Source organism: Chiloscyllium plagiosum, unplaced genomic scaffold (assembly GCF_037043375.1).
Source record: "Chiloscyllium plagiosum isolate Xiang-an unplaced genomic scaffold, Cpla_swu_hap1 HiC_scaffold_18, whole genome shotgun sequence".
Classification (NCBI taxonomy): Eukaryota; Metazoa; Chordata; class Chondrichthyes; order Orectolobiformes; family Hemiscylliidae; genus Chiloscyllium; species Chiloscyllium plagiosum.
Genome location: NW_028270156.1, coordinates 62,462,748 through 62,484,532, shown reverse-complemented (window position 1 = coordinate 62,484,532; position 21,785 = coordinate 62,462,748). Strand labels below are relative to the sequence as shown.

At 44.5% G+C, this 21,785-nt stretch overlaps 1 protein-coding gene across 3 annotated transcripts in view; it reads left to right on the top strand.

Moving 5' to 3' along the window:
* LOC122557945 (N-acetyl-beta-glucosaminyl-glycoprotein 4-beta-N-acetylgalactosaminyltransferase 1-like) overlaps positions 1-21,785 on the top strand; it is a 727,525-nt gene that overhangs the window by 577,409 nt on the left and 128,331 nt on the right. For all 3 annotated transcript variants that reach the window (XM_043706193.2, XM_043706196.2, XM_087996738.1), the window contains one exon: positions 2,192-2,258. In XM_043706193.2, coding sequence (XP_043562128.2) covers positions 2,192-2,258 — 67 coding nt within the window. The remainder of the gene's footprint in view (positions 1-2,191; positions 2,259-21,785) is intronic.

Below are 21,785 nucleotides of genomic sequence, written 5' to 3'. Positions count from 1 at the left end.
TTTGTTTGGCAGTGATACAGTGTGTTTGCTGTTGATTTGTAGCATTGCCCCTAGAGACTCTCTTCGAAATCTGCTCCAGATAGTCTGTTGTACCCTAGTAAAGTTGTCACATTTAAACCATACAGGAGGAAGAATGCAAGGACTTGAAATCAAATGAGGTCTGGCACTGTAATGTTTACAAAACTGCGTTCTCTTCACAAAGGAAGCCTTTGTAAAGTTCCCTACTTCTTTACTGTTGGTTGGAATGTATGAACAGGCTTTCAAAGGGAGACCTCATTGAAATGGCTGTCGGATGAGTGGTGCAATATTTGTTGTTGCTGTTGGACTGAGCTTCTGTTTCTCTTTGAATGTGTTTACGGCTATAAAGAGGATGTTCTGAAGGCTGATTGCAAGCCGGCGTGCTATATTCCAAGGAAGGTGGCATGTTTTAGCAAATATCGATAGTGCCCCACCATTGTGGGTGAGCCAGGCAGGCTGTTTCCGGTCATTGGGCGTGAGGTGAACTGGGCTTGTTTACCAGACTGAGCCACTTACATTTCTCTGGTTTCTGGCAACACCAGTGAAGGCAAATTGGTGAATATACATGGACGGAGTAATTTCCCAATTATTAAATGCCTCTGAAGACCACATAATATTTCTAAGAAACGTAAAACCAATTGATTTCTTTTGACATGACTGTGTAAAGAAACTGAAAGCAGTGCTGGTTAAAGGATACATTGCAACATTACCTCTCATGTATAAATAACCCATTAACGTTAATGGCTTCATGACAATGGGTTGAATTTCATGGTCCCAGGGAGCTGTTTGGCAGGCGGGGAAGATTCTAAAAATTGCAGCATACCATGGATGTTATGCCTGTGCCCTCCCTGGCACAGTCTAACCAGTCTATTCAGCCTGATCGAATCATGGAGCAAACTAGGTGGACCGAATGGTCTAAATGTGCTCCTGCATCTTACGTTTTTATGGCATTGGTTGGCCTGCCCACCCTTGAGCAAATTGGTGCCTATTATAAAGGATTCCTCCCACCATTCTTGGGATCTTCTCTCCGATGGTGAGAGGTCAGCACCATGTGTCCAGCCTCCATGTTTCACTGGGAGGGGCTGATGGTCGCTTAAGCTGGGTTCAGGTACCTCAACAGAGGACATCCAACAAAGTGTTACCAGTTTGGCATTTACCCCATCTCTGGCCTTTCCTACCCCAGATTTCACCCCTATCAGCTCCCTCCCCAGAATATATCTGACTCTGGAGCACGTGGGACTTGAACCTGGACTTTCCAGCTCAGAGATAGGGATGCTACCACTGTACCAAAAGAGCCCCAAAACTATCAATTTATCTCACTTTTGTGAATGGGATACTAATGTGAAAGTGCTGCATTTGTCCACATAACACTAGTTATTACACTTCGAAAGTGCTTCACTGTGTTTGAAGCATCTTGGGATTTTAATGTGTTGATATGCTGATTAAATGTAATTATTTATTCTATTTTGTAATAACATTTGCAAAATAATCTCTCCAAATTGTAATGACTCGTGCCAATTTTCTAGAGTTACTTTCTAAGTATGATGTGATAAATCTGATTTTTAACCCTGCTAATATTGCTAATCTGAGTTATGGGTGATTGGTAGTATGTAGATGAGATTGATGGGCTAATGTGTTGAGGTTTTGATTAACCATTTAGTCTCTGAATATAGGCAGAGTTAATCATTTCTGCCAGGTCCCATGCTCTAAGGCAGGGATTCCACTCCTGCTAATTATCTTCTGAACCCCTAACAGAAAGCACATGCAGCTGAATATTGGATAAAGACAAGGGTTGAATTATCTGGGGTCCTCCACAAATTAATAATGTTGCCACGCTAGTGGCTAGGGTCACACATGAAAAATAACTGCCTCGATGAGACAGCAGAGGACTTCTGAAATTATTCTAATCCCATGGTGAGTCCAGGTGAAAGGGACAAAGGGGCTTTATTATGCTTTTTAAAATGTAGGTCAATTCTACGGCAGAGTACAAATAAAAGAACAATTAAAGTTTTTCCTTATAAAATAAGTGTTTTGACATCTTCTGCGGAGAGAATTAATTTCCTCTACTATCATAAATTGTGTAACCATCTGGGGTCCCACTTTGTGATTGACACACTGGCAAAAAATCTCTCACCAGCTATACCTGCTCACTGATTATATGTCTCTGTTCTAGTGGCGGCCATTTTTCCCTGGAGTGAAGTTTGAGATTATCAGTTCACCGCACATCTCACTGTACACCGGTAAGTCTTTCGCAACTCAGTTTCATTTACATGAAATTCTTGGTGCGTGAATTCCAGGTGGATTTTGGTGACCATCAACATTGCAATTAAATACTAAATACAACCCAAAAGAACTGCGGATGCTGTAAATCAGAAACAAAAGCAGAAGTTACTGGAAAAGCTCAGCAGATCTGGCGGCATCTGTGAAGAGAGAAAGTTTCTGAGGAAGGGTCACCGGACGCGAAACGTTAACTCTGATTTCTCTTCACAGATGCTGCCCGACCGACTGAGCTTTTCCAGCACTTTCTGTTTTTGTTGCTATTAAATAACAATGGCTCCATCCAAAAGCTTCCAGATCCTTATCATGATGATTACTGGAACACGGCTGTTGTATTTTCCTTCCTGTTATATAGCCAAATTCAATGGAGAAAGGTTGAAAGGTAGCTATGCAAATGCGGTAAATGCCACACAAAATACTGGCAATGAACAATTAGACCAGAAAGAAAAATTATTGTTCCTGCCTATCCAAATCATCACAAAATGTGAATCATTTTCAGCTTTGATTGGTTTTAATATAAAACCAAGTATGTAATCAGTGTTCTGAAGAAGACATGCAGACACAAAAGGTTAACTCAGTTTCTGTCTCCACAAATGCTAAGTTGCTAAGTTTCCTGCTAAGTTTCTCCAACATTCTCTGTGTTTGTTTCAGATTTTCAGCATCTGTGGTATTTTGCTTTTATGGGATTGCCAGGGTTGGAGGGTTTGAGCTATAGAGAGAGGCTGAATACACTGGGGTTGCTTACCCCAGAATGTCGGAGGCTGCGAGGTGACCTTATCGATGTTTATAAAATCATGAGGAGCATGGATAGGGTGAATTGTCAATGTCTTTTCCTCAGGGAAGGGGAGTCCAGAACTAGAGGGCATAGGTTTAAGGTGAGAGGAGAAACATTTAGACCATAAGACATAGGAGCAGAAATTAGGCCATTCAGCCCATTGATTCTGCTCTGCCATTCAATCATGGCTGATAAGTTTCTCAATCCTATTCTCCCGCTTTCTCCCTGAAAGCCTTGATCCCCTTGATACTCAAGAACCTCTCTATCTCAGTCTTAGATATGCTCAATTTAAATGGGACATAAAAGGGCAACCTTTTCACGCAGAGGATGGTATGTGTATGGAATGAGCTGCCAGAGGATGTGGTGGAGCAAGGTACAATTACAACATTTAAAAGGCATCTGATGGGTACATGAATAGGAAGGGTTTGGAGGGATATTGGCCAAATGCTGGCAAATGGGACTAGATTAATTTAGGACATCTGGTCAGCATGGACAAATTGGACTGAAGGGTCTATTTTCCTTTGCTGTACATCTCTATGATTCTAAGTCAGTGCAACTTTCTTTGCCCTACCTTTCTGGCATTGTTAGGACCTTGGTAATGGGACTTCCAACGCAGGCTGAAGGTAGTTTCGGTTATGTGGTGCTGTGATGAGGTGAACACTATCTTACTTTGCCTATTTTTTCCATTGTAAGAAACTAAATAGCTTTGCAAATACAAATAATCACTCGTCAGGGATTGGGCATTGATCATATTTAAGAGCTTTTTATAGACTAGATGTTAAATATTTATACAGTGCTATTGTCTCCACCTTGCTCGATGCAGTGTATTTGTTAATCTTCCCTTTCCTGCTTGCCCTGCCTATCTGTTACTGTCACTGCAGGTATCCACTTGCAGCTCACCTCTGCCCACACTGCCATTATCATCCATTCAGTGACTCCATAGCTATGTAACCTGTATGCTGCCAACACCCCTTCCTTTTGTTTTGCCCCCTTTGTTTTTAAACATGTAACTTTGGCCCCTTTAAGGCAGAGTTTCAGAGAGTGCCGGATGCCGGGATCCAGTGTGGATCAGGCTTGAGGAACCCAGAAGTGTGTGTTTCCCCGAAGGTTGTCAAGTTTAAACCTCGACGTGTGCCCAATGCTTTTCTTTCCAGCTCCCCAGAAACTTCCATTGTAAGCTTGGCTGCCTGTTGGATAGGGAAGACTTCACAAAAGAATGCAGTCACAGGACAGAGATGGCAGAGGGAAAGTTTGCAGTGGGTTAATAACCAGGGGCAAATGGATGGTGTCAAAAAAAATGACAGGTCATGAGGCAGATTAGTTCGGGAAGCTTTGGTTTAGGAGATGGTGATTTTTGGAGGGAAAGTTAGTGATGTGGGAGATAAGGGTGTGATCCAGGGGTGGAGGCGGCAGATTGAAATGGTGAGGATAGGCTGCTTGGCTGAAGAAAATTCCTCTGCTGCCTTTGGGCCTTAAGCAGTGCTATGAAAGCACAGTCACATCATTGATCCAACATTTCTCTCCACCTTATATACGTCACTTTTCCAGGGGTCCAGAAAAACTGGCCATTGCTTGTCGAACATGGAAACTTTACTAAAATGAAGGCATGCAATCACTTTAAAATAACTTGATAAACCAACCTATCCCTGTGAGTGGAATAGTGACTCGACCCTTGTCTTTTCTCCATCAAAATTGGCAGTGATTGGTTTGAGATTGGTTTACTTTCATCTTAAATATTTAACATTTTTACTTCCACCTGACCCGAGCATCACCTGTTTCAGTGAGGAATTAAATTTATCCATATTGCCTTTGAGAAAACATGTTTGCCAAATCTTTCTCTCTGTTATAAGTGTGTTATACGCATATATCCTAAGCACTTCTAAATTAGATCAATAATGCTTTCATGATATTTGCTGCAAATTAATCAGATTTATTTTTAACTCCTGGACATTAGTACTGCTGGCTGGCCAGCATTTATTGCCCATCCCTAACTGTCCTTGAGAAGGTGGTGTTGAGCTGCCTTCTGGAACTGCTGAAGTCTATGTGCTGTAAGTTGACCCACAATTCCTTTAGGGAGGCAATTTCAGATTTTTAACCCAACAACAGTGAAGGAACAGTGATACAGTTCCAAGACAGGATGGTGAGTGGCTTGGAGAGGAATTTGTAGATGCTGGTGTCCCCATGTTTCTGTTGCCCTTGTCCTTCCAGATGGCAGTGATCATGGGTTTGGAAGGTGCTGTTCGAGGATCTTTGGTGAATCTCTGCAGTGCATTTTGTAGATAGCACACACTGCTACTATTGAGCGCAGCTGGTGGAGAGAATGGATGCTTGTGGATGTGTTGTCAATCAAGTGGGCTGCTTTGTCCTGGATGGTGTTAAGCTTCCTGTTGGAACAGCACTCATCCAGGCAAGTGGGGAATATTCCATCACACTCCTGACTTGCAGATGATGATTGGGCTTTAGGGATTCAGGAGGTGAGTTACTCTCCTCAGTATGTCTAGCCTCTAACCTGCTCTTGCAGCCACTACATTATTTGGCAAATTCAGTTGAGTTTCTGGTCAATGGTAACTCCAGGATGTTGATAGTGGATGATTCAGTGATGATAACACCATTGAATGTTAAAGGGCAGTGGTTGGATTATCTCTTACCAAAGATGTTCATTGCCTGGCATTTGCTTGGTGTGAAGGTTATTTGCCTCTTGTCAGCTCAAGCCTGGATATTATCCAGATCTTGTTGCATTTGAAAATGGAGTGCTTCAGTATCTGAGGAGATGCAAATCATGCTGAACATTGTATGATGTTTGGCTTGCCAGGGTGGGAGGGGAGGAGCCGATCTCGAGTGGAGAGCCAGGGATGATATGATTGTGGGTAAAGCTGTGATTAACACTGTGGTGGTGTGTGCAAAGTTGGGGGAAGGAGAGGGTTGCGAGGGAACCCAGGGTGATAGGGCTTGGGAGAAAGGAATCGAGAATGTGGTGTTGGAAAAGCACAACAGGTCAGGCAGCATCTGCGGAGCAGGACAGTCGGTGTTTCGGGCAAAAGCCATTCATCAGGAATAAGCTAATTCCTGATGAAGGGCTTATGCTTGAAAGGTCGAATCTCCTGCTCCTCAGATGCTGCCTGACCTGTTGTAGCACCACCCTGTTAGACTCTGATCTCCAGAATCTGCAGTCACACCTTCTCCTTTGGGAGAAAGGAGTCAAGGATAAGTGTGTTTAATGATAAATTAGTTAAAAGATGGAAAATAAATTTTACGGAAGCTTTCAAAACGTCTACAAATGGACCATTAATTCAGAGACTGTTACTGAGCGGATGACATACTTCAAGGTATGGATCCTCAGCTCATGCTGTCGAGGAGTAAAGCTTCAACAGGAATGGGCCATCCACCAAGCTTCCTCACTCACCTAATCCACAGGGCAGCCTGGGAAGCAATTTTGCCAACAAGAAGAGTTGGCACCTCATTTTAAATACATTTGGTTGCTGTTTGCTGGTAACTGCCCAGTCCAGAACACCAGTGTGAATCACTTACTGGAATACTCAATGGAAGATTCTAGTGTCAAGTTATATCAGAGGATGCCTTGCAATATGATTGTCTCCTGGATTGATGTTTGCTTTCGAAATCTTTCTTCACACTTCCTGACAGTATCAAGCTTAGGATTGACTCTATCTCAGTCTTGGGGAAAGTGAGCACTGCAGATGCTGGAGATCAGAGTCGAGAGGGTGGTGCTGGAAAAGCACAGCAGGCCAGGCAGCATCCGAGGAGCAGAAGAATTGACGTTTCAGGAATGTCTCAGTTCTCCCCAGGATCTGAAATTCATGGCATTTCCATCAGTCTTACCTTGTTTCTACATGTACCCTTTTTAAAACAAAGGTCCAAGCTTGGTATCAGCTAATTAGCATCATTGGATTTATTTAATCTTCTTGCCTGCTATTTTCAGCCATAATGTCATCCCCACCTACCGGCTTTTGTTCTTCAGATTTAACCATTTTTTTAAAAAGAACTTCTTTCACCTGAGGTTCTATTTAATTTTTAAAATTCTATCAAATGGATTGCAGTGCTCGGCTGTACAGTATTTATTGTTGGTGTAAAGGACATCCATCTGAAGGGGCTTTGAAAATGTAAATAATTTCAAAACCACCACTGCAGACAAAAAGCAACTGGCATTTCTAAAGGATTTTGTACAAATTTCAGTCCATTCCAGGAGTGGGACCATCAGTTTATTAATGCGTCAATGCTTCACTTAATTGCTATTGTGAAGCTTTATGGTCCTGCATACTGAAAAGATAAATGGCTGTCTAGGATTTGAGAGAAATGTAAATTTGCAAACCCTTAACCTGAACTCTTTACAAACCTCTTTGAGTGAATGTAACTGCTGCCTCAAGGGTTCCTACACGGAAGTGTGAACCTGAACTAAATTACTAAAAAAAAAACGAAATGTTTTCACACATCACTTCTCTCCCAGAACAAAATACATATTTTGCACAATTTAATAATGTGCAGGTGAATTTGATTTGAATGGCTAGTGGGCAATTTCAGAATGAAAAACGAAATGCAAGCACCATAAACGACTGAGATATGTTGATATATGTGTGTGGTAGAGGCAAATTAAACCCAGGGGTAAAAACTGCTCCTGTTGAATTATTCACCTTTTCTTTATTCAATTCAATTTTGATTTCCTTGCTGGAATGTTGCTTGGCTGCTCACATTGTGAGTTGGCTCATCTGCGTGGATATATGACCGTTCCCTCTGCAAGGGTTTATGTGTGTCATATGCTGTTTTCTTAAAGAAGCTTCAGGAAGCATCTAATCTGTATAAAACACTCCTGGAGATGCAATACTACAGAACCATGAAAAAATAGAAACTTAAAGCACATGATGAAAGAAAGGACAACGGAGAACTACAAACCTATGTATGCAGAAAACCGACAAACAAAACCGACAAACACTGACCAAATACTTAACTACACCAGCAACCATCCCAACACACACAAACGAAGCTGCATCAGAACACTATTCCAACGAGCCACCACACACTGCAGCACAGATGAACTTCAGAAAACAGAGGAGAACCACCTATACAACGTATTCAAGAAGAACGGATACTCAAAAAATACAGTGCGCAGATTCCTCAAGAACAAACCATGACAAGCTGACCAAACACAGCCAGAAACCCTAACCACCTTATCATACATCAAAGAAGTTTCAGAAATGACAGCCAGACTACTAAGACCCCTCGGAATCCTAGTAGCACACAAACCCACCAACACTCTCAATAAAACTAACAAACTTAAAAGACCCAGTACAACCCATGGACAAAACCAACGTCATCTACAAAATTCCATATAAGGACTGCCACAAACACTACGTAGGACAAACAGGAAGAAAGTTAGCCACCAGGATACACGAACACAGCTAGCCACAAAAAGCCATGACCCTCTCTCCCTCATAGCCCTACACACGGCTAAAAAAAAAAACACCCATTCGACTGGGGCAACACATCTATCCTGGGACAGGCTAAGCAAAGACATGCCAGAGAATTCCTAGAGGCCTGGCACTCCAACTACAACTCCATAAACAAACACATAGATCTAGATACCATTTATCAACCCCTCAGAAAACAAACAGGAATTGACATCACCACAAACCCCAGGAACCCCATCCAGGAGAAAGATATAAATAGAAAGCAGGAGACAACAGTTTCGCTTCACTTGGAGGCCGCCACTGATGATGTTACCTAGCCAGGTAATGAAACGTCTGGATATCAAACCTACAGCTCAGCGAGCAAACCTACACCCTAATGATGAGGCCATTCAACCCAACAAGTCTGAACTACCTCTAAGAAAGAAACATCATGTCTAGCCTTGACTCATCCGTACTTTGTTTCTTAAATACCTGCACACAATTTCCTTTTGAAAGTTCTTATGGAACAAGCTTCCACCACTTTTCAAACCAGATCTCAGCAAGTGTCTGAGTTAAAATAATTTCCCCCACCCCTCCGCTCGATAGTTTACCACTGTTTTAACTCTCTAATCTTTAACCATTGGAGAGTGGGGGTGGTTTATCTCCATTTACTCTATCAATATCTTTCAATGTGAAATCTCTATTAGGTTACATCTCGATCCTCTCTGTTGCAAAAAGATCAGACCTAGACTTTCAACCTCTTGGCACAGCTTGGAATCCATCATCAGCTGTAACATCCAGATAAAACTCCTCCATACCCTTTCTGAGGAACTCAATTTTTGCTGAACTCTGGTGCCCACTTCTCCTGTGATTCTCCCAGACTTCACATTGTAGTCTACATTTTTCGGGACTCTATAAGATTCTACCCGTTGTGGAGCTTTTCTTCAATAGTATTAGATTAGATTAGATTGCTTACAGTGGGGAAACAGGCCCTTCGGCCCAACAAGTCCACACCGACCCACCGAAGCGCATCCCACCCAGACCCATTTACCCTTTCACCTAACACTACAGGCAACTTAGCATGGCCAATTCACCTAACCTGCACATTTTTGGACTGTGGGAGGAAACTAGAGCACCCGGAGGAAACCCGGGCAGACACGGGGAGAATGTGCAAACTCCACACAGACAGTTGCCTGAGGAAGGAATTGAACCCAGGTCTCTGACACTGTGAGGCAGCAGTGCTAACCACTGAGCCACCGTGCCGCCCACAGTATTGCCGGAGTGTTGTCAGACCCGTCACAGTATCCAGTCCCTCTAGACAATTATTTGTATTACAGGGAGTGAATTGAATTGGCTGAAGATGGGCATTCATGATGGGTCTTATGGAGGAGATTGAATTGAATCATTTACTCTGCATTTCTGGCTGAAGATTAATGCAAGTGCTTCAGCCTTACATTTGCGTTGATGCTCTGGACTCCTGCATCATTGAGGAACGTAATGTTTTGTGGCGTCGTCTTCCAGTGAGTTGTTTAATTGTCCATCACAATTAATGACTGAGAAGGGTCAAGGAGGTTGTTGGCTAGATGATGTAATGGACTAGTCAGTTGTTCCTGATGAAGGGCTTATGCCCGAGATGTCGATTCTCCTGCTCCTTGGATGCTGCCTGACCTGCTGTGCTTTTCCAGCACCACCCTCTCGACTCTGATCTCCAGCATCTGCAGTCCTCACTTTCTCCTAGGCAGTTGTAATGTTCAGGTCTCCAGCTCAGGCAGATCTTATGAGTGAATTGCACTGTTCACTAAAGTGGAGAAATCGCAATGTAATGAGAAAGATCAGGAGCAGAAGGGGAACTTTGAAAGATTGCTTCTTACTGGGTGAAAGAAGGAAGTGATTGGCTTAAGAAGGGAAACCAAGTTTCTAGAAAGTGGATTTAACAATAGAGAAGTTGTGGTAGTCCCACTTCAGGCCAAGTATATTGGTTGAAGTGCATATTAGCATAGTAATCAATTGTAGAGGACACGCATCCTAGAACGTGATGTTTACCCATGTACTTTGCAGGATGGTCTACTAGCTGGTGGTAATGAATCCTGCCTGATGTTTCTTTCCTCCTCAGTCCAGGAACAATGGGCTGGGCTTTTGTAGAGCCCATCTGACTCCGGAGGCCTTAGATTAAGAAAGAAGTGGGGTAGATCGCAGGTGCAGAAGTCCTGCCTTCACATTTTAGCAAATGAAATTTTGGCTGCCAAGGCATGAATCACAACAGGTGTGATCTAGAAGTTAGCATTTGAAATAAGTTGTGAGTTCAAACAGACTCAATTTTGGCAATTTCAAGGGCCTTGAACCACAAGTCAAAAATTGGTAGAGAAGACATAAATAATCTTGAAGGTCAGAATAAGATTAGCTTAAATATCATGATCTGAAGTTTTTAAACACTTAGTATTGATCAATTGGTGTAGATTGTAAAGCAAGAGCGTCTCACATTAGATGAACAGCATTTATGTGAAATTCCAGAATCTTAAGTAACAGAGGAAGAGAATTGTTGTAGCATTGAAGGAGGCCATTTCTATGTTGGCTGCACTGGCTCTCCAAATGAGCAGTTCACCTCGTACCATTCCCTCACCTTCTCCTATAAATCTGCATATACTTGCTTTTTAGCTAATAATTTAGTTTTGAATGTCTCAACTTGCTTCCACTGTGCACGCAGGCAATATATTTCAGATTTTCTCCCCCATCTACTCCGTCCAGCTTCCATGTTATTTTGAATACCTCTGTCAAATTCATTCCAACATTCTCCAAGAAAAGCACTCATAACTTCTCCAATTTTTCAGTGTAACTGAATTTCTTTATCCCTGAACCCCTTCTGGTAAAACTTTATTGCATTCTCTCTAATGCTTTCACGTCTTTCTTGAATTGACGCCTTGAATTTGATGCAGTATTCCAATTGAGGCTGGATCAGTTTTTAAACAAACGTGTAACATAACTTGCTTGCTCTTGTGCTCTGTGCCCAATTTGAGAAATCCTAGGATACTGGAAACATGCACCAAATCTGTAGAGCTGTCTTAGATGTGTGAAATATTTTTTTCTCTCCCGGATTTGCAAAGTGGCACTGCTTCAATTGCCTCATTGCAATGCAGTCAGAATTCATATGCCAGAATTTCTTTAAAAGGTATTCTGAAACTACATTATGTAATGTTCTGATGACAGACTTTAATATGGACAATAAAATTGGCACTTGAGTACAGTATTTCCCTTAATGTCCTAAAAATCTTCAATACTACAGCTTTCAATAATATGTTGCCTCTTCTGAGGCTAGCTGTGAAACGTGTCCAAAATTCCCACAATTTTACTTGGGGCGTGCCCGACTGCGATTCTCAACTGCGTGTTCTGAGAGTTTTAATGGCTTGAGAATGCCAGATTTATTGAAGTATTGGTTTGATGAGATGTTTTTCAGTGTCACGTTCAGACCTATGCAGCTGGACTCATACTGGTGCAAACCTGACACTGTTGACTAATGTAAACACCACAGCCACATAAATAATTCAGAGCTTGGGAGGTGAGGGGGGGGGGTGTCTGAAGTCAATATCTTTCTTTTCCTACCTCATACTGGGGCTAATAAGCTCAATTGGCTTACTCCACCCTCACCTCCGACTTATCACCATTACCCTTACCTCCATCTACCTATCGGACTCTCAGCTACCTCCCCCCCCAGGCCCACCCCCTCCCATTTATCTCTCCACCCCCTCGACTCACAAGCCTCTTTCCTGATGAAGGGCTTTTGCCCGAAACATCGATTCTCCTGCTCCTCGGACACTGTCTGACATGCTGTGCTTTTCCAGCAACACACTCTTGACTCAGTTGGCTTCATGGCTGGCATGTTGTCTAGAATAGTGCCAATGGTATGGGTTGGATCCCTATTCTGGCTGAGGTAGATGAATGCTTGCCTCCTTGCCCTGCCTCTGAATCAAAAAGGCAGTGACCAACTACCACTGACAAAATTAGCAGACAATGAGCCAAGGACCTGTTGTTAGGCATAGGCTGCATGAAAGAATGATCCACTTATAACATTTATCATTCATTTTATCATCTATTTACATTTGATACTTCTATATTTTGAATGTAAGGAGAAGGCTATGTGCCCATTTCTTGCAAGTGTGCTAAAACCAGGCATTTTCCTGCCAAATCAAGTCTCTTTTGTAATATGTAATTGAATTAGTCTAAGAAAATTAATTCTGAGTAATGCATACATCAGAAGTTCTAAATCATTCAGATGACTTGTTCCTCGACCTTTGAAATCTGTGTGACCAAATTTATGCCATGAGGTTAGTTGAATTTTTAAGAAATGCCAAATACCTCCTGCCGCTTCTGTTTATAGCACAATCAAGAAAGGTTTGTGTTACATTTATGTCATACTTAGCTTAACACATTATTGAAAAAGAATTCTCTCCCTCCAATGAGCAGTGCCTTGAAGTGTTAGTTAATAACTGGATTTTATCAGGTGAGAATCTTATTAACATTTTCATGACTGTGACGAGTTCCAACAATCTTGAGCTGTATTTGGACTAGATTAGTTTGGAATATCTGGTCGGCATGGACGAGTTCGAGCAAAGGGCCTGTTTCAGTGCTGTACATCTCTATGACTCTAAAAATACCATCAGCTCCTACAGTTTCAGCACCAATGGCTGTTATTAGAGCTAAGTGCTTTTTGACCATTTGACTGAGTAAATCTCCAAAGCACACCTCACAACGTGGGTGAAGGTGGGGGACAGGGGAAGCTGAGTTCACCTTCTAATTGAAAATCTTAAAAGGTTTTTGAAGGATTAGCTGTTACTGATTTGGTTATCAGTTGGAGGTTTGCTTGTTTTAGAACTTGAGGGTTCTTAATACCTAAAATGGGTTTCATGAATGCGATTTATTTTTGTTCTGTATCAATTTTGTATCTCTATTAGATGGTTAGTTTCTTTTCATCTCCATGTGTCTCCTGTGGTCTGCCTGCAGTGGATACTAAATGAGTGACAATTGAGAAGGCATGGTCAAATTAAGTGACAACAGAGATGGTATAAGTGGTACAAGATTAAATGCAGATGGCATGGGGATATGAGGGTGGGTATGGGGGAGAAACAGGGAATAGGTGGTGTAGCTGGGGAATGAGGGCCTGACAGCTTTTTCTAAAACTGCACCAGGGTCTCAGATCACCGAGACAGGCCTTCTGACCAGCTCCTCTTGGCAACCATCTCTATGGCAGCCTCTTAAAGTGACAGAGCTGAAAAATGTGTTGCTGGAAAAGCGCAGCAGGTCAGGCAGCATCAAAGGAACAGGAGAATCGACATTTCGGGCATAAGCCCTCCTTCAGGAATGAGGAGGGTGTGCCAAGCAGGCTAAGATAAAAGGTAGGGAGGAGGGGCTTGGGGGAGGGGCGTAGGGAATGCGATAAATGGAAGGAGGTTAAGGTGAGGGTGATAGGCTGGAGAGGGGTTGGGGGCGGAGAGATCGGAAAGAAGATTGCAGGTCAAGAAGGCGGTGCTGAGTCCGAGGGTTGGGACTGAGAAAAGATGGGGGGAGGGGAAATGAGGAAGCTGGAGAAATCTGCAGCCTCAGCGATCGCCGCCCAGACAACTGCCTCCACGATCGCCAGGAAGACCATCGGTGACAGATTCACGGCCTCCGCGGAGTCCACAACCACCGGGAACAACATCGTTTCTGCACTCGCCACAGCCACGTCTGCCCCCAGAGTTGCCATCGCCGCATCTACGTCCGCCTCCAGTGACGTCACGCGCCTGCACAATGACCATGCCGCATGCGTCTCCGCCCCCGCGCCGATCTCCACCCCTGCGCCGAACCCCGCCCCCACACCAATCCCCGCCCTCACACCGATCCCCGACCCACACCGATCTCCGCCCCCACGCCCATCTCCGCACCCATGCCTAACCCTGCCCCCACACCGATCTCCGCCCCATGCCTAACTGCGCCTCCACGCCGATCTCCGCCCCCATGCCTAACCCCGCCCCCACATCGATCTCCGCTCCCACGCCTAACCCGCCCCCACTCCCAGCTCCAGTCCCACACCAGGTCCTAGGTCCTAGCTCCCAGCCCTGCCGTATTTTCACCATCCCTCCAGACCTACCCCTCTCAGAGGATGGAAGATCAGTCCTCAGCAGAGGCCTCACCTTCATTCCCCTATGCTCCCGGATTAACGAGTTCAACACACGGCGAGACATCGAACAATTCTTCTGCCGCCTTCGCCTCCGCGCTTACTTCTCCAACCAGGATTCTCGCCCACCCTCTGACGACCCCTTCTCCCGCCTCCAACACACCCCATCCATCTGGACACCCCGTGCTGGCCTCCTACCCACCCTTGATCTCTTCATAGCCAACTGCCGCCGCGACATTGACCGCCTCAACTTGTCCACCCCTCTCACCCACTCCAACCTCTCACCCTCGCAACATGCAGCCCTCCACTCCCTCCGCTCCAACCCAACCTTACTATCACTCTGGCATATAAAGGAGGTGCGGTGGTAGTTTGGCGCACCGATCTTTACATTGCTGAGGCTAAACGCCAGCTCGCAGACACCTCATCCTACTGCCCCCTTGACCATGACCCCACCTCCCACCACCAAACCATCATCTCCCAGACTATCCATAACCTCATCACCGCCTCCAACCTCATAGTCCCACAACCCCGCACCGCCCGTTTCTACCTCCTGCCTAAAATCCACAAACCTGACTGCCCCGGCCGACCCATTGTCTCAGCCTGCTCCTGCCCCACCGAACTCATCTCCGCATACCTTGACACAGTCCTGTCCCTCTTAGTCCAAGAACTCCCCACCTACGTTCCGGACACCACTCACGCCCTCCACCTCCTCCATGATTTTCGCTTCCCCGGCTCCCAATGCCTTATCTTCACCATGGACATCCAGTCCCTATACACCTCCATCTCCCATCACGAAGGCCTCAAAGCCCTCCGCTTCTTCCTTTCCCGCCGAACCAACCAGTACCCTTCCACTGACACCCTCCTTCGACTGACTGAACTGGTCCTCACTCTGAACAACTTCTCCTTCCAATCCTCCCACTTCCTCCAAACCAAAGGAGTAGCCATGGGCACCGGCATGGGCCCCAGCTATACCTGCTTCTTCATCGGATATGTGGAACAGTCCATCTTCCACAGCTACACTGGCACCACCCCTCACCTTTTCCTCCGCTACATCGATGACTGTATTGGCGCTACCTCGTGCTCCTACAATGAGGTTGAACAGTTCATCCACTTTACTAACACCTTCCACCCCTACCTCAAATTTGCCTGGACTGTCTCAGACTCCTTCCTCCCTTTCCTAGACCTCTCCATTTCTATCTTGAACGACCGACTCAACACGGATGTTTATTATAAACCGACTGACTCCCACAGCTACCTAGATTACACCTCCTCCCACCCTGCCCCCTGTAAAAACGCCATCCCATATTCCCAATTCCTTCGCCTCCGCCGCATCTGCTCCCAGGAGGACCAATTCCAATACCGTACAACCCAGATGGCCTCCTTCTTCATAGACCGCAATTTCCCCTCAGACGTGATCAACGATGCCTTCCACCGCATCTCCTCCACTTCCCGCTCCTCCGCCCTTGAATCCTGCCCCTCCAATCGCCACCAGGACAGAACCCCACTGGTCCTCACCTACCACCCCACCAACCTCCAGATACATCGTATCATCCTTTGTCATTTCCGCCACCTCCAAACAGACCCCACCACCAAGGATATCTTTCCCTCACCTCCTCTATCAGCGTTCCGAAAAGACCACTCCCTCTGCGACTCCCTTGTCAGGTCCAAACCCCCCACCAACCCAACCTCCACTCCCGGCACCTTCCCCTGCAACTGCAAGAAATGCAAAACTTGCGCCCACACCTCCCCCCTTACTTCCCTCCAAGGCCCCAAGAGATCCTTCCATATCCGTCACAAATTCACCTGCACCTCTACACACATCATTTACTGCATCCGCTGCACCCGATGTGGCCTCCTCTACATTGGGGAGACAGGCTGCCTAATTGCGGAATGTTTCAGAGAACACCTCTGGGACACCCGCACCAACCAACCCAACCACCCCGTGGCTGAACACTTTAAGTCCCCCCCCCATTCCACCGAGGACATGCAGGTCCTTGTCCTCCTCAACTTCTGCCTAGGAACCCAACAACCACAAGGGATGAATGCAGATTTCTCCAGCTTCCTCATTTCCCCTCCCCCCACCTTATCTCAGTCCCAACCCTCAGACTCAGCACCACCTTCTTGACCTGCAATCTTCTTCCCGACCTCTCTGCCCCCAACCCCTCTCCAGCCTATCACCCTCACCGTAACCTCCTTCCACCTATCGCATTCCCAACGCCCCTCCCCCAAGTCCCTCCTCCCTACCTTTTATCTTAGCCTGCTTGGCACACCCTCCTCATTCCTGAAGAAGGGCTTATGCCCGAAATGTCGATTCTCCTGCTCCTTTGATGCTGCCTGACCTGCTGCGCTTTTCCAGCAACACATTTTCCAGCTCTGATCTCCAGCATCTGCAGTCCTCACTTTCTCCTATTAAAGTGACAGGCCCAACCCGATCATGTCCCAGTCCCCTTGGAGCAAAAATCATCCATGCAGGAACCATCTCCGCGGAGCTGGGTCTGAGAGAAGCCAGGAAATTTCTTTTCCTGTGTCTGTCATGAAAATCTGTCCATGTGAGTTCACACAAGTACCTGTACTGACAACCCACCTGAGATTAGTGAAGTCAGTCCTGGTTCTGAACTTGGAATTGTGCTTATCTGTCTGGCTTGGCTCTCTATTGGAAATATATTGCACACTGGGAGAGCTTTACTTATTAAAAAAAATGTAAGCTATATGTTTGATGAATTTAAAAACCAGGTTATAGTCCAACAAGTGTTTTTGGAAGCACTAGCTTTCGGAGCGCTGTTCCTTCATCAGGTGGTTGTGATGTTTGATGAATTGAGACCTTGTTGAAGGAACTTACTGCTAAGTAGGAAATCATGTTTCATCCACTTATTGTTAGCTTATGAATCTTGACAGTCTATCATGTCACCCTTTTCTAATATTGTAGGCTTTAATAGATATTATAGATCGAAAACTTAAATACAGCAGCTGATGGTGTTATTATTAATAGGTTTTGCTTCGAGTTCTCAGATTGGCGCTCGATAGACAAGATGTTTGTAATTAACAATCCTCTCCTTGTGTCACAGTCCGTTGTTGATAACGGCTGGGAAAGCACATGCAGAAATGTAGTGGGCAAGCTATTGATCCCAGAGGGAGCCTGTGACTAATAACACTGGAGACACCTTTAAGTACAAACACTTGCTGCCTACTGGTAAATATGTGAGAGCATTGGATTGAGGACCCTTACGATTTGCAAGCCTAGTCTACCCGTTAGCTCCGAGTGGCTACTACCCGATTTGAAAGGTGGCTGTCTTTTATTACCTTTTGTGATTAGATTCTATTCTTGTTCTGTAATTAATGAACTTTCACCTCTGGGATAGCCTGGGAGCAATATTGGAGGGTTATGCAAGAATCGCTTATTTAATCAATGCAACATCACAGCTGTTGCCGTGGTGATGAGTGGAAGCAATTAACCTTCAGATTAGAAGAAAATATGTCAATTGTTCAAAACCTAAAATCAAAACAGAAACAACTGAAGATGTAGTCAATGCTAGAATAGCAATGCAAGTGAATACTTAAGGCTGGACTTTTCTTTCAAATAGTAATTGAGTTTAAATTAATGAGCAGAACTTTCTGTCTTGTTAGCTTTGGATAAATTGATCACTGTGTTTCTTGGAAATCTTTAAAGTTAAAAATCACACAACACCAGGTTATAGTCCAACAGGTTTAATTGGAAGCACACTAGCTTTCGGAGCGACGCTCCTTCATCAGGTGATTGTTGTGCGGTGGTTCACCTGATGAAGGAGCGTCGCTCCAAAAGCTAGTGTGCTTCCAATTAAACCTGTTGGACTATAACTTGGTGTTGTGTGATTTTTAACTTTGTACACCCCTGTCCAACACCGGCATCTCCGAATCATTTGGAAATCTTTGGCATGGATTCTTAGGGTCGTCAGTCCTCCAGGATTGGAGTCTGCTCAAATTAGAGATTGGACACTGACTTGAGAAGGTTTTAGCGAGCCTAAAACAAACAGTTGTTTCCTTTTCATCAAATACTTTCTTATTAGCTATTAAAGTACTGGAGGTGGGAAAAATGCTATTTGATTGGGTAGAGCTGTTGAAGATGGGAGATGCTGCTGGAATACATCCAACCAGAAAGGATGGGTCAAGGCTGACACTGATAGGTTTCTGGATATTAATGAGATTACAGGGCTGATGTGTGAAAATAGTGATGAGACAGAACAGTTACAATACAATTGAATGATGGAACAGGCCCAAAATGGCCTCTTTCTTCTAATTCCTAATGTTCCTATTGGTTCTTTTCTCTAGTGATCTGGGTCATTCTTATGGCTCCTGTGTGGTGAGTTCAAGATGAAGCATTAATGGAGAGACTTCTGTGGGGTAACATTCTGATTAGAGAAGCATTACCTTGCACCAATATTGAGCCATTATATTGTATTTTGTGCCATTTTGTCCCCTCATTTTTACACTCACCAAGAGAATCGACTTCAGTATTATCAAAAGCTTTGTTTACCTCAGTAGCCAGGTTAGCATTAAACGCAAATAGGGTCTCACACAGATGGAAAGTGAATCATTCACTGCATTTTTAGAAGAGCACTCTGACATTTATAACATTCGTTACATGGTCCATCTTCATAACCTGACTGAGAGTGATTGCTAATTGTGGCCTAAATTATGGCAATTCTATACCATAGAGCCATACACCATTGGAACCAAGTTAATGCTGACCCAATCTAATTTCAAGTCCAATTCTATCAGGTAATGGAGAGTTGCCTTTCACTCCATAAATTTGGATTGGATTCAAATCAGAACAAAGCAACATGGTGGCTGAGTAGTTAGCACTGCTGCCTCGCAGCGCCAGGGACCCAGGTTCGATTCCAATCTTGGCTGACTGTCTGTGTGGGGTTTGCACATTCTCTCTGTGCCTGCGTATGTTTCCTCCAGGTGCTCCGCTTTCTTCCCACAATCCAAAGGTGTGCAGGTTGGGTGAATTGGCCATGCTAAATTGCCCATAGTGTTCAGGGATATGTCGGTTAGGCGCATTAGTCTGGGGTAGAGTAGTAGGGGAATGGGTCTGGGTAGGTTACTCTTCGGAGGGTTGGTGTGGACTTGTTAGGCCAAAGGGCTTGTTTCCACACTGTAGGGATTCTATTGTCATTAGATTACAGTGTGGAAACAGGTCCTTCGGCCCGACAAGTCCACACCGACCCGCCGAAGTGCAGCCCCTTCACCTAACACTACGAGCAATTAGCATGGCCAATTCATCTGACCTGCACATCTTTGGACTTTGGGAGGAAACCCACGCAGACACGGGGAGAATGTGCAAACTCCATACAGTCAGTCACCTGAGGTGGGAATTGAACCCGGGTCTCTGGCGCTGTGAGGCAGCAGTGCTAACCACTGTGCCACCATGCCACCCACTTCTAAAGCAAAGTTCTCAAACTCACTCGAACTCAGGCCCCTTCAAATTGCAACTTCAACTGCTCTTAGAAACTCTACTATGAATGGCAGGGAAAAACCCTGCTGGTTGGAGTCATACCTGGCACAAAGGAAAATGATTTTGCATGTTGGAGGTCAGTCATCTCAGCCACAGGACTTTACTGCTAGAGTTCCTCAGACTACTAGTTTCTTAGGCCTATCTATCTTCAGCAGCTTCATCAGTGATCTATCCTCCATCATAAGGCCAAGTAATGTTCGCACAGACAGATGGTAGGCATTAACTACCTCAGCAAGTGATAATCCTTAACATACATAGCACTACCATCACTGAATCCCCCACTATTAACGTCTTGGACCAGAAAGTAAATTGTGACAAGACAAATAAATACTGTGAGGCTACAAGAGGAGGTCAAAGGCCAGGTATGCTGTAATGGATGACTCACCTCCTGACTCCCCAGTGCTTCTCCACCATCTTTGAGGAGAAAGTGAGGTCTGCAGATGCTGGAGATCAGAGCTGAAAATGTGTTGCTGGAAAAGTGCAGTAGTCCTGAAGAAGGGCTTATGCCCGAAACGTCGATTCTCCTGTTCCCTGGATGCTGCCTGACCTGCTGCGCTTTTCCAGCAACACATTTTCTTCTCCACCATCTCCAAGGCTCAGGTCAGAAGTGTGAAGGAATGCTTTCCACTTCCCATGATAAGCACGATTCCAACAACACTCAAGAAGTCCAACACCATCCAAGACTATTCAGCCATTTGATAGGAATGCCATCTTCAGCATCTGCCCCTTCCATAACCGATGCAGAATGGCCTATCACCCAGAAGTAATAATTCACGAAGGGACCTTTGACAACACCTTCAATCCTGCAACTTTTATTATCTTGAAGGAAAAGGGCAGCATATTCATGGGAAAACCACTACTTGTTAATTCTCCTCCAAGCCACTCACCATCTTGACCTGGAAGGTATTACCATTTCTTCATTGTTGCTGAACAAAATCTTGGAACTCACTCCGTAATGGCACTATGGGTGTCCCGACATCACATGGATTTAGCAGCTGGAACAGGCAGCTCAGTACCATTATCTTAAAGGCAATTAGGGGTGGGCAATAAATCTGGCCCACATTTTGTGAATGAATAATGAAAACAAAATGGATATATATTACAGCTAGTTTTCCAGTGCTCTCAAAAAAAATTGAATTCCAAGCGAAACAATGTCAAAATTGGTGAAGTGCACTGGTTTATACAAAGACAGTTTGACATGATTTATTTTTTTGTCTGATGTCAGTTGCCACAAACTGAGCTATTGAGAATTCCACATAATTGTGAAATGACAGCATTCTTTTTCACGTTAGGGAATGCACACATTCTGCCAAGTAGGACACTTCTGCTTATCTATGTACAGAAACATGGGGATGACGGGATCATAATTTAGGAATTTCCTAATACTGCTGGAGTCTAACAAGCTAAATGTGTTCCAGCATTGCCTTCTCTGACTTTCTGATACTGTGCACTGACAGCTTTATCTTTCCAAATCCTGCTGCTATGGGAGATTAGTTTGAATGTTGGCTGGAGTTCAGCAAACCAAATGTGGTTTACTATTGAATTTGCAATTCAGTTCCAGAGTTCCATTCCCAAATGGGCCTCCCTGGAGTCACCTGAAATCTGTTAGAAACAAAATTCAATAAAATTTAGATGAGACCACCAAAACTGGAAACAAGACAATTTTATTACGAA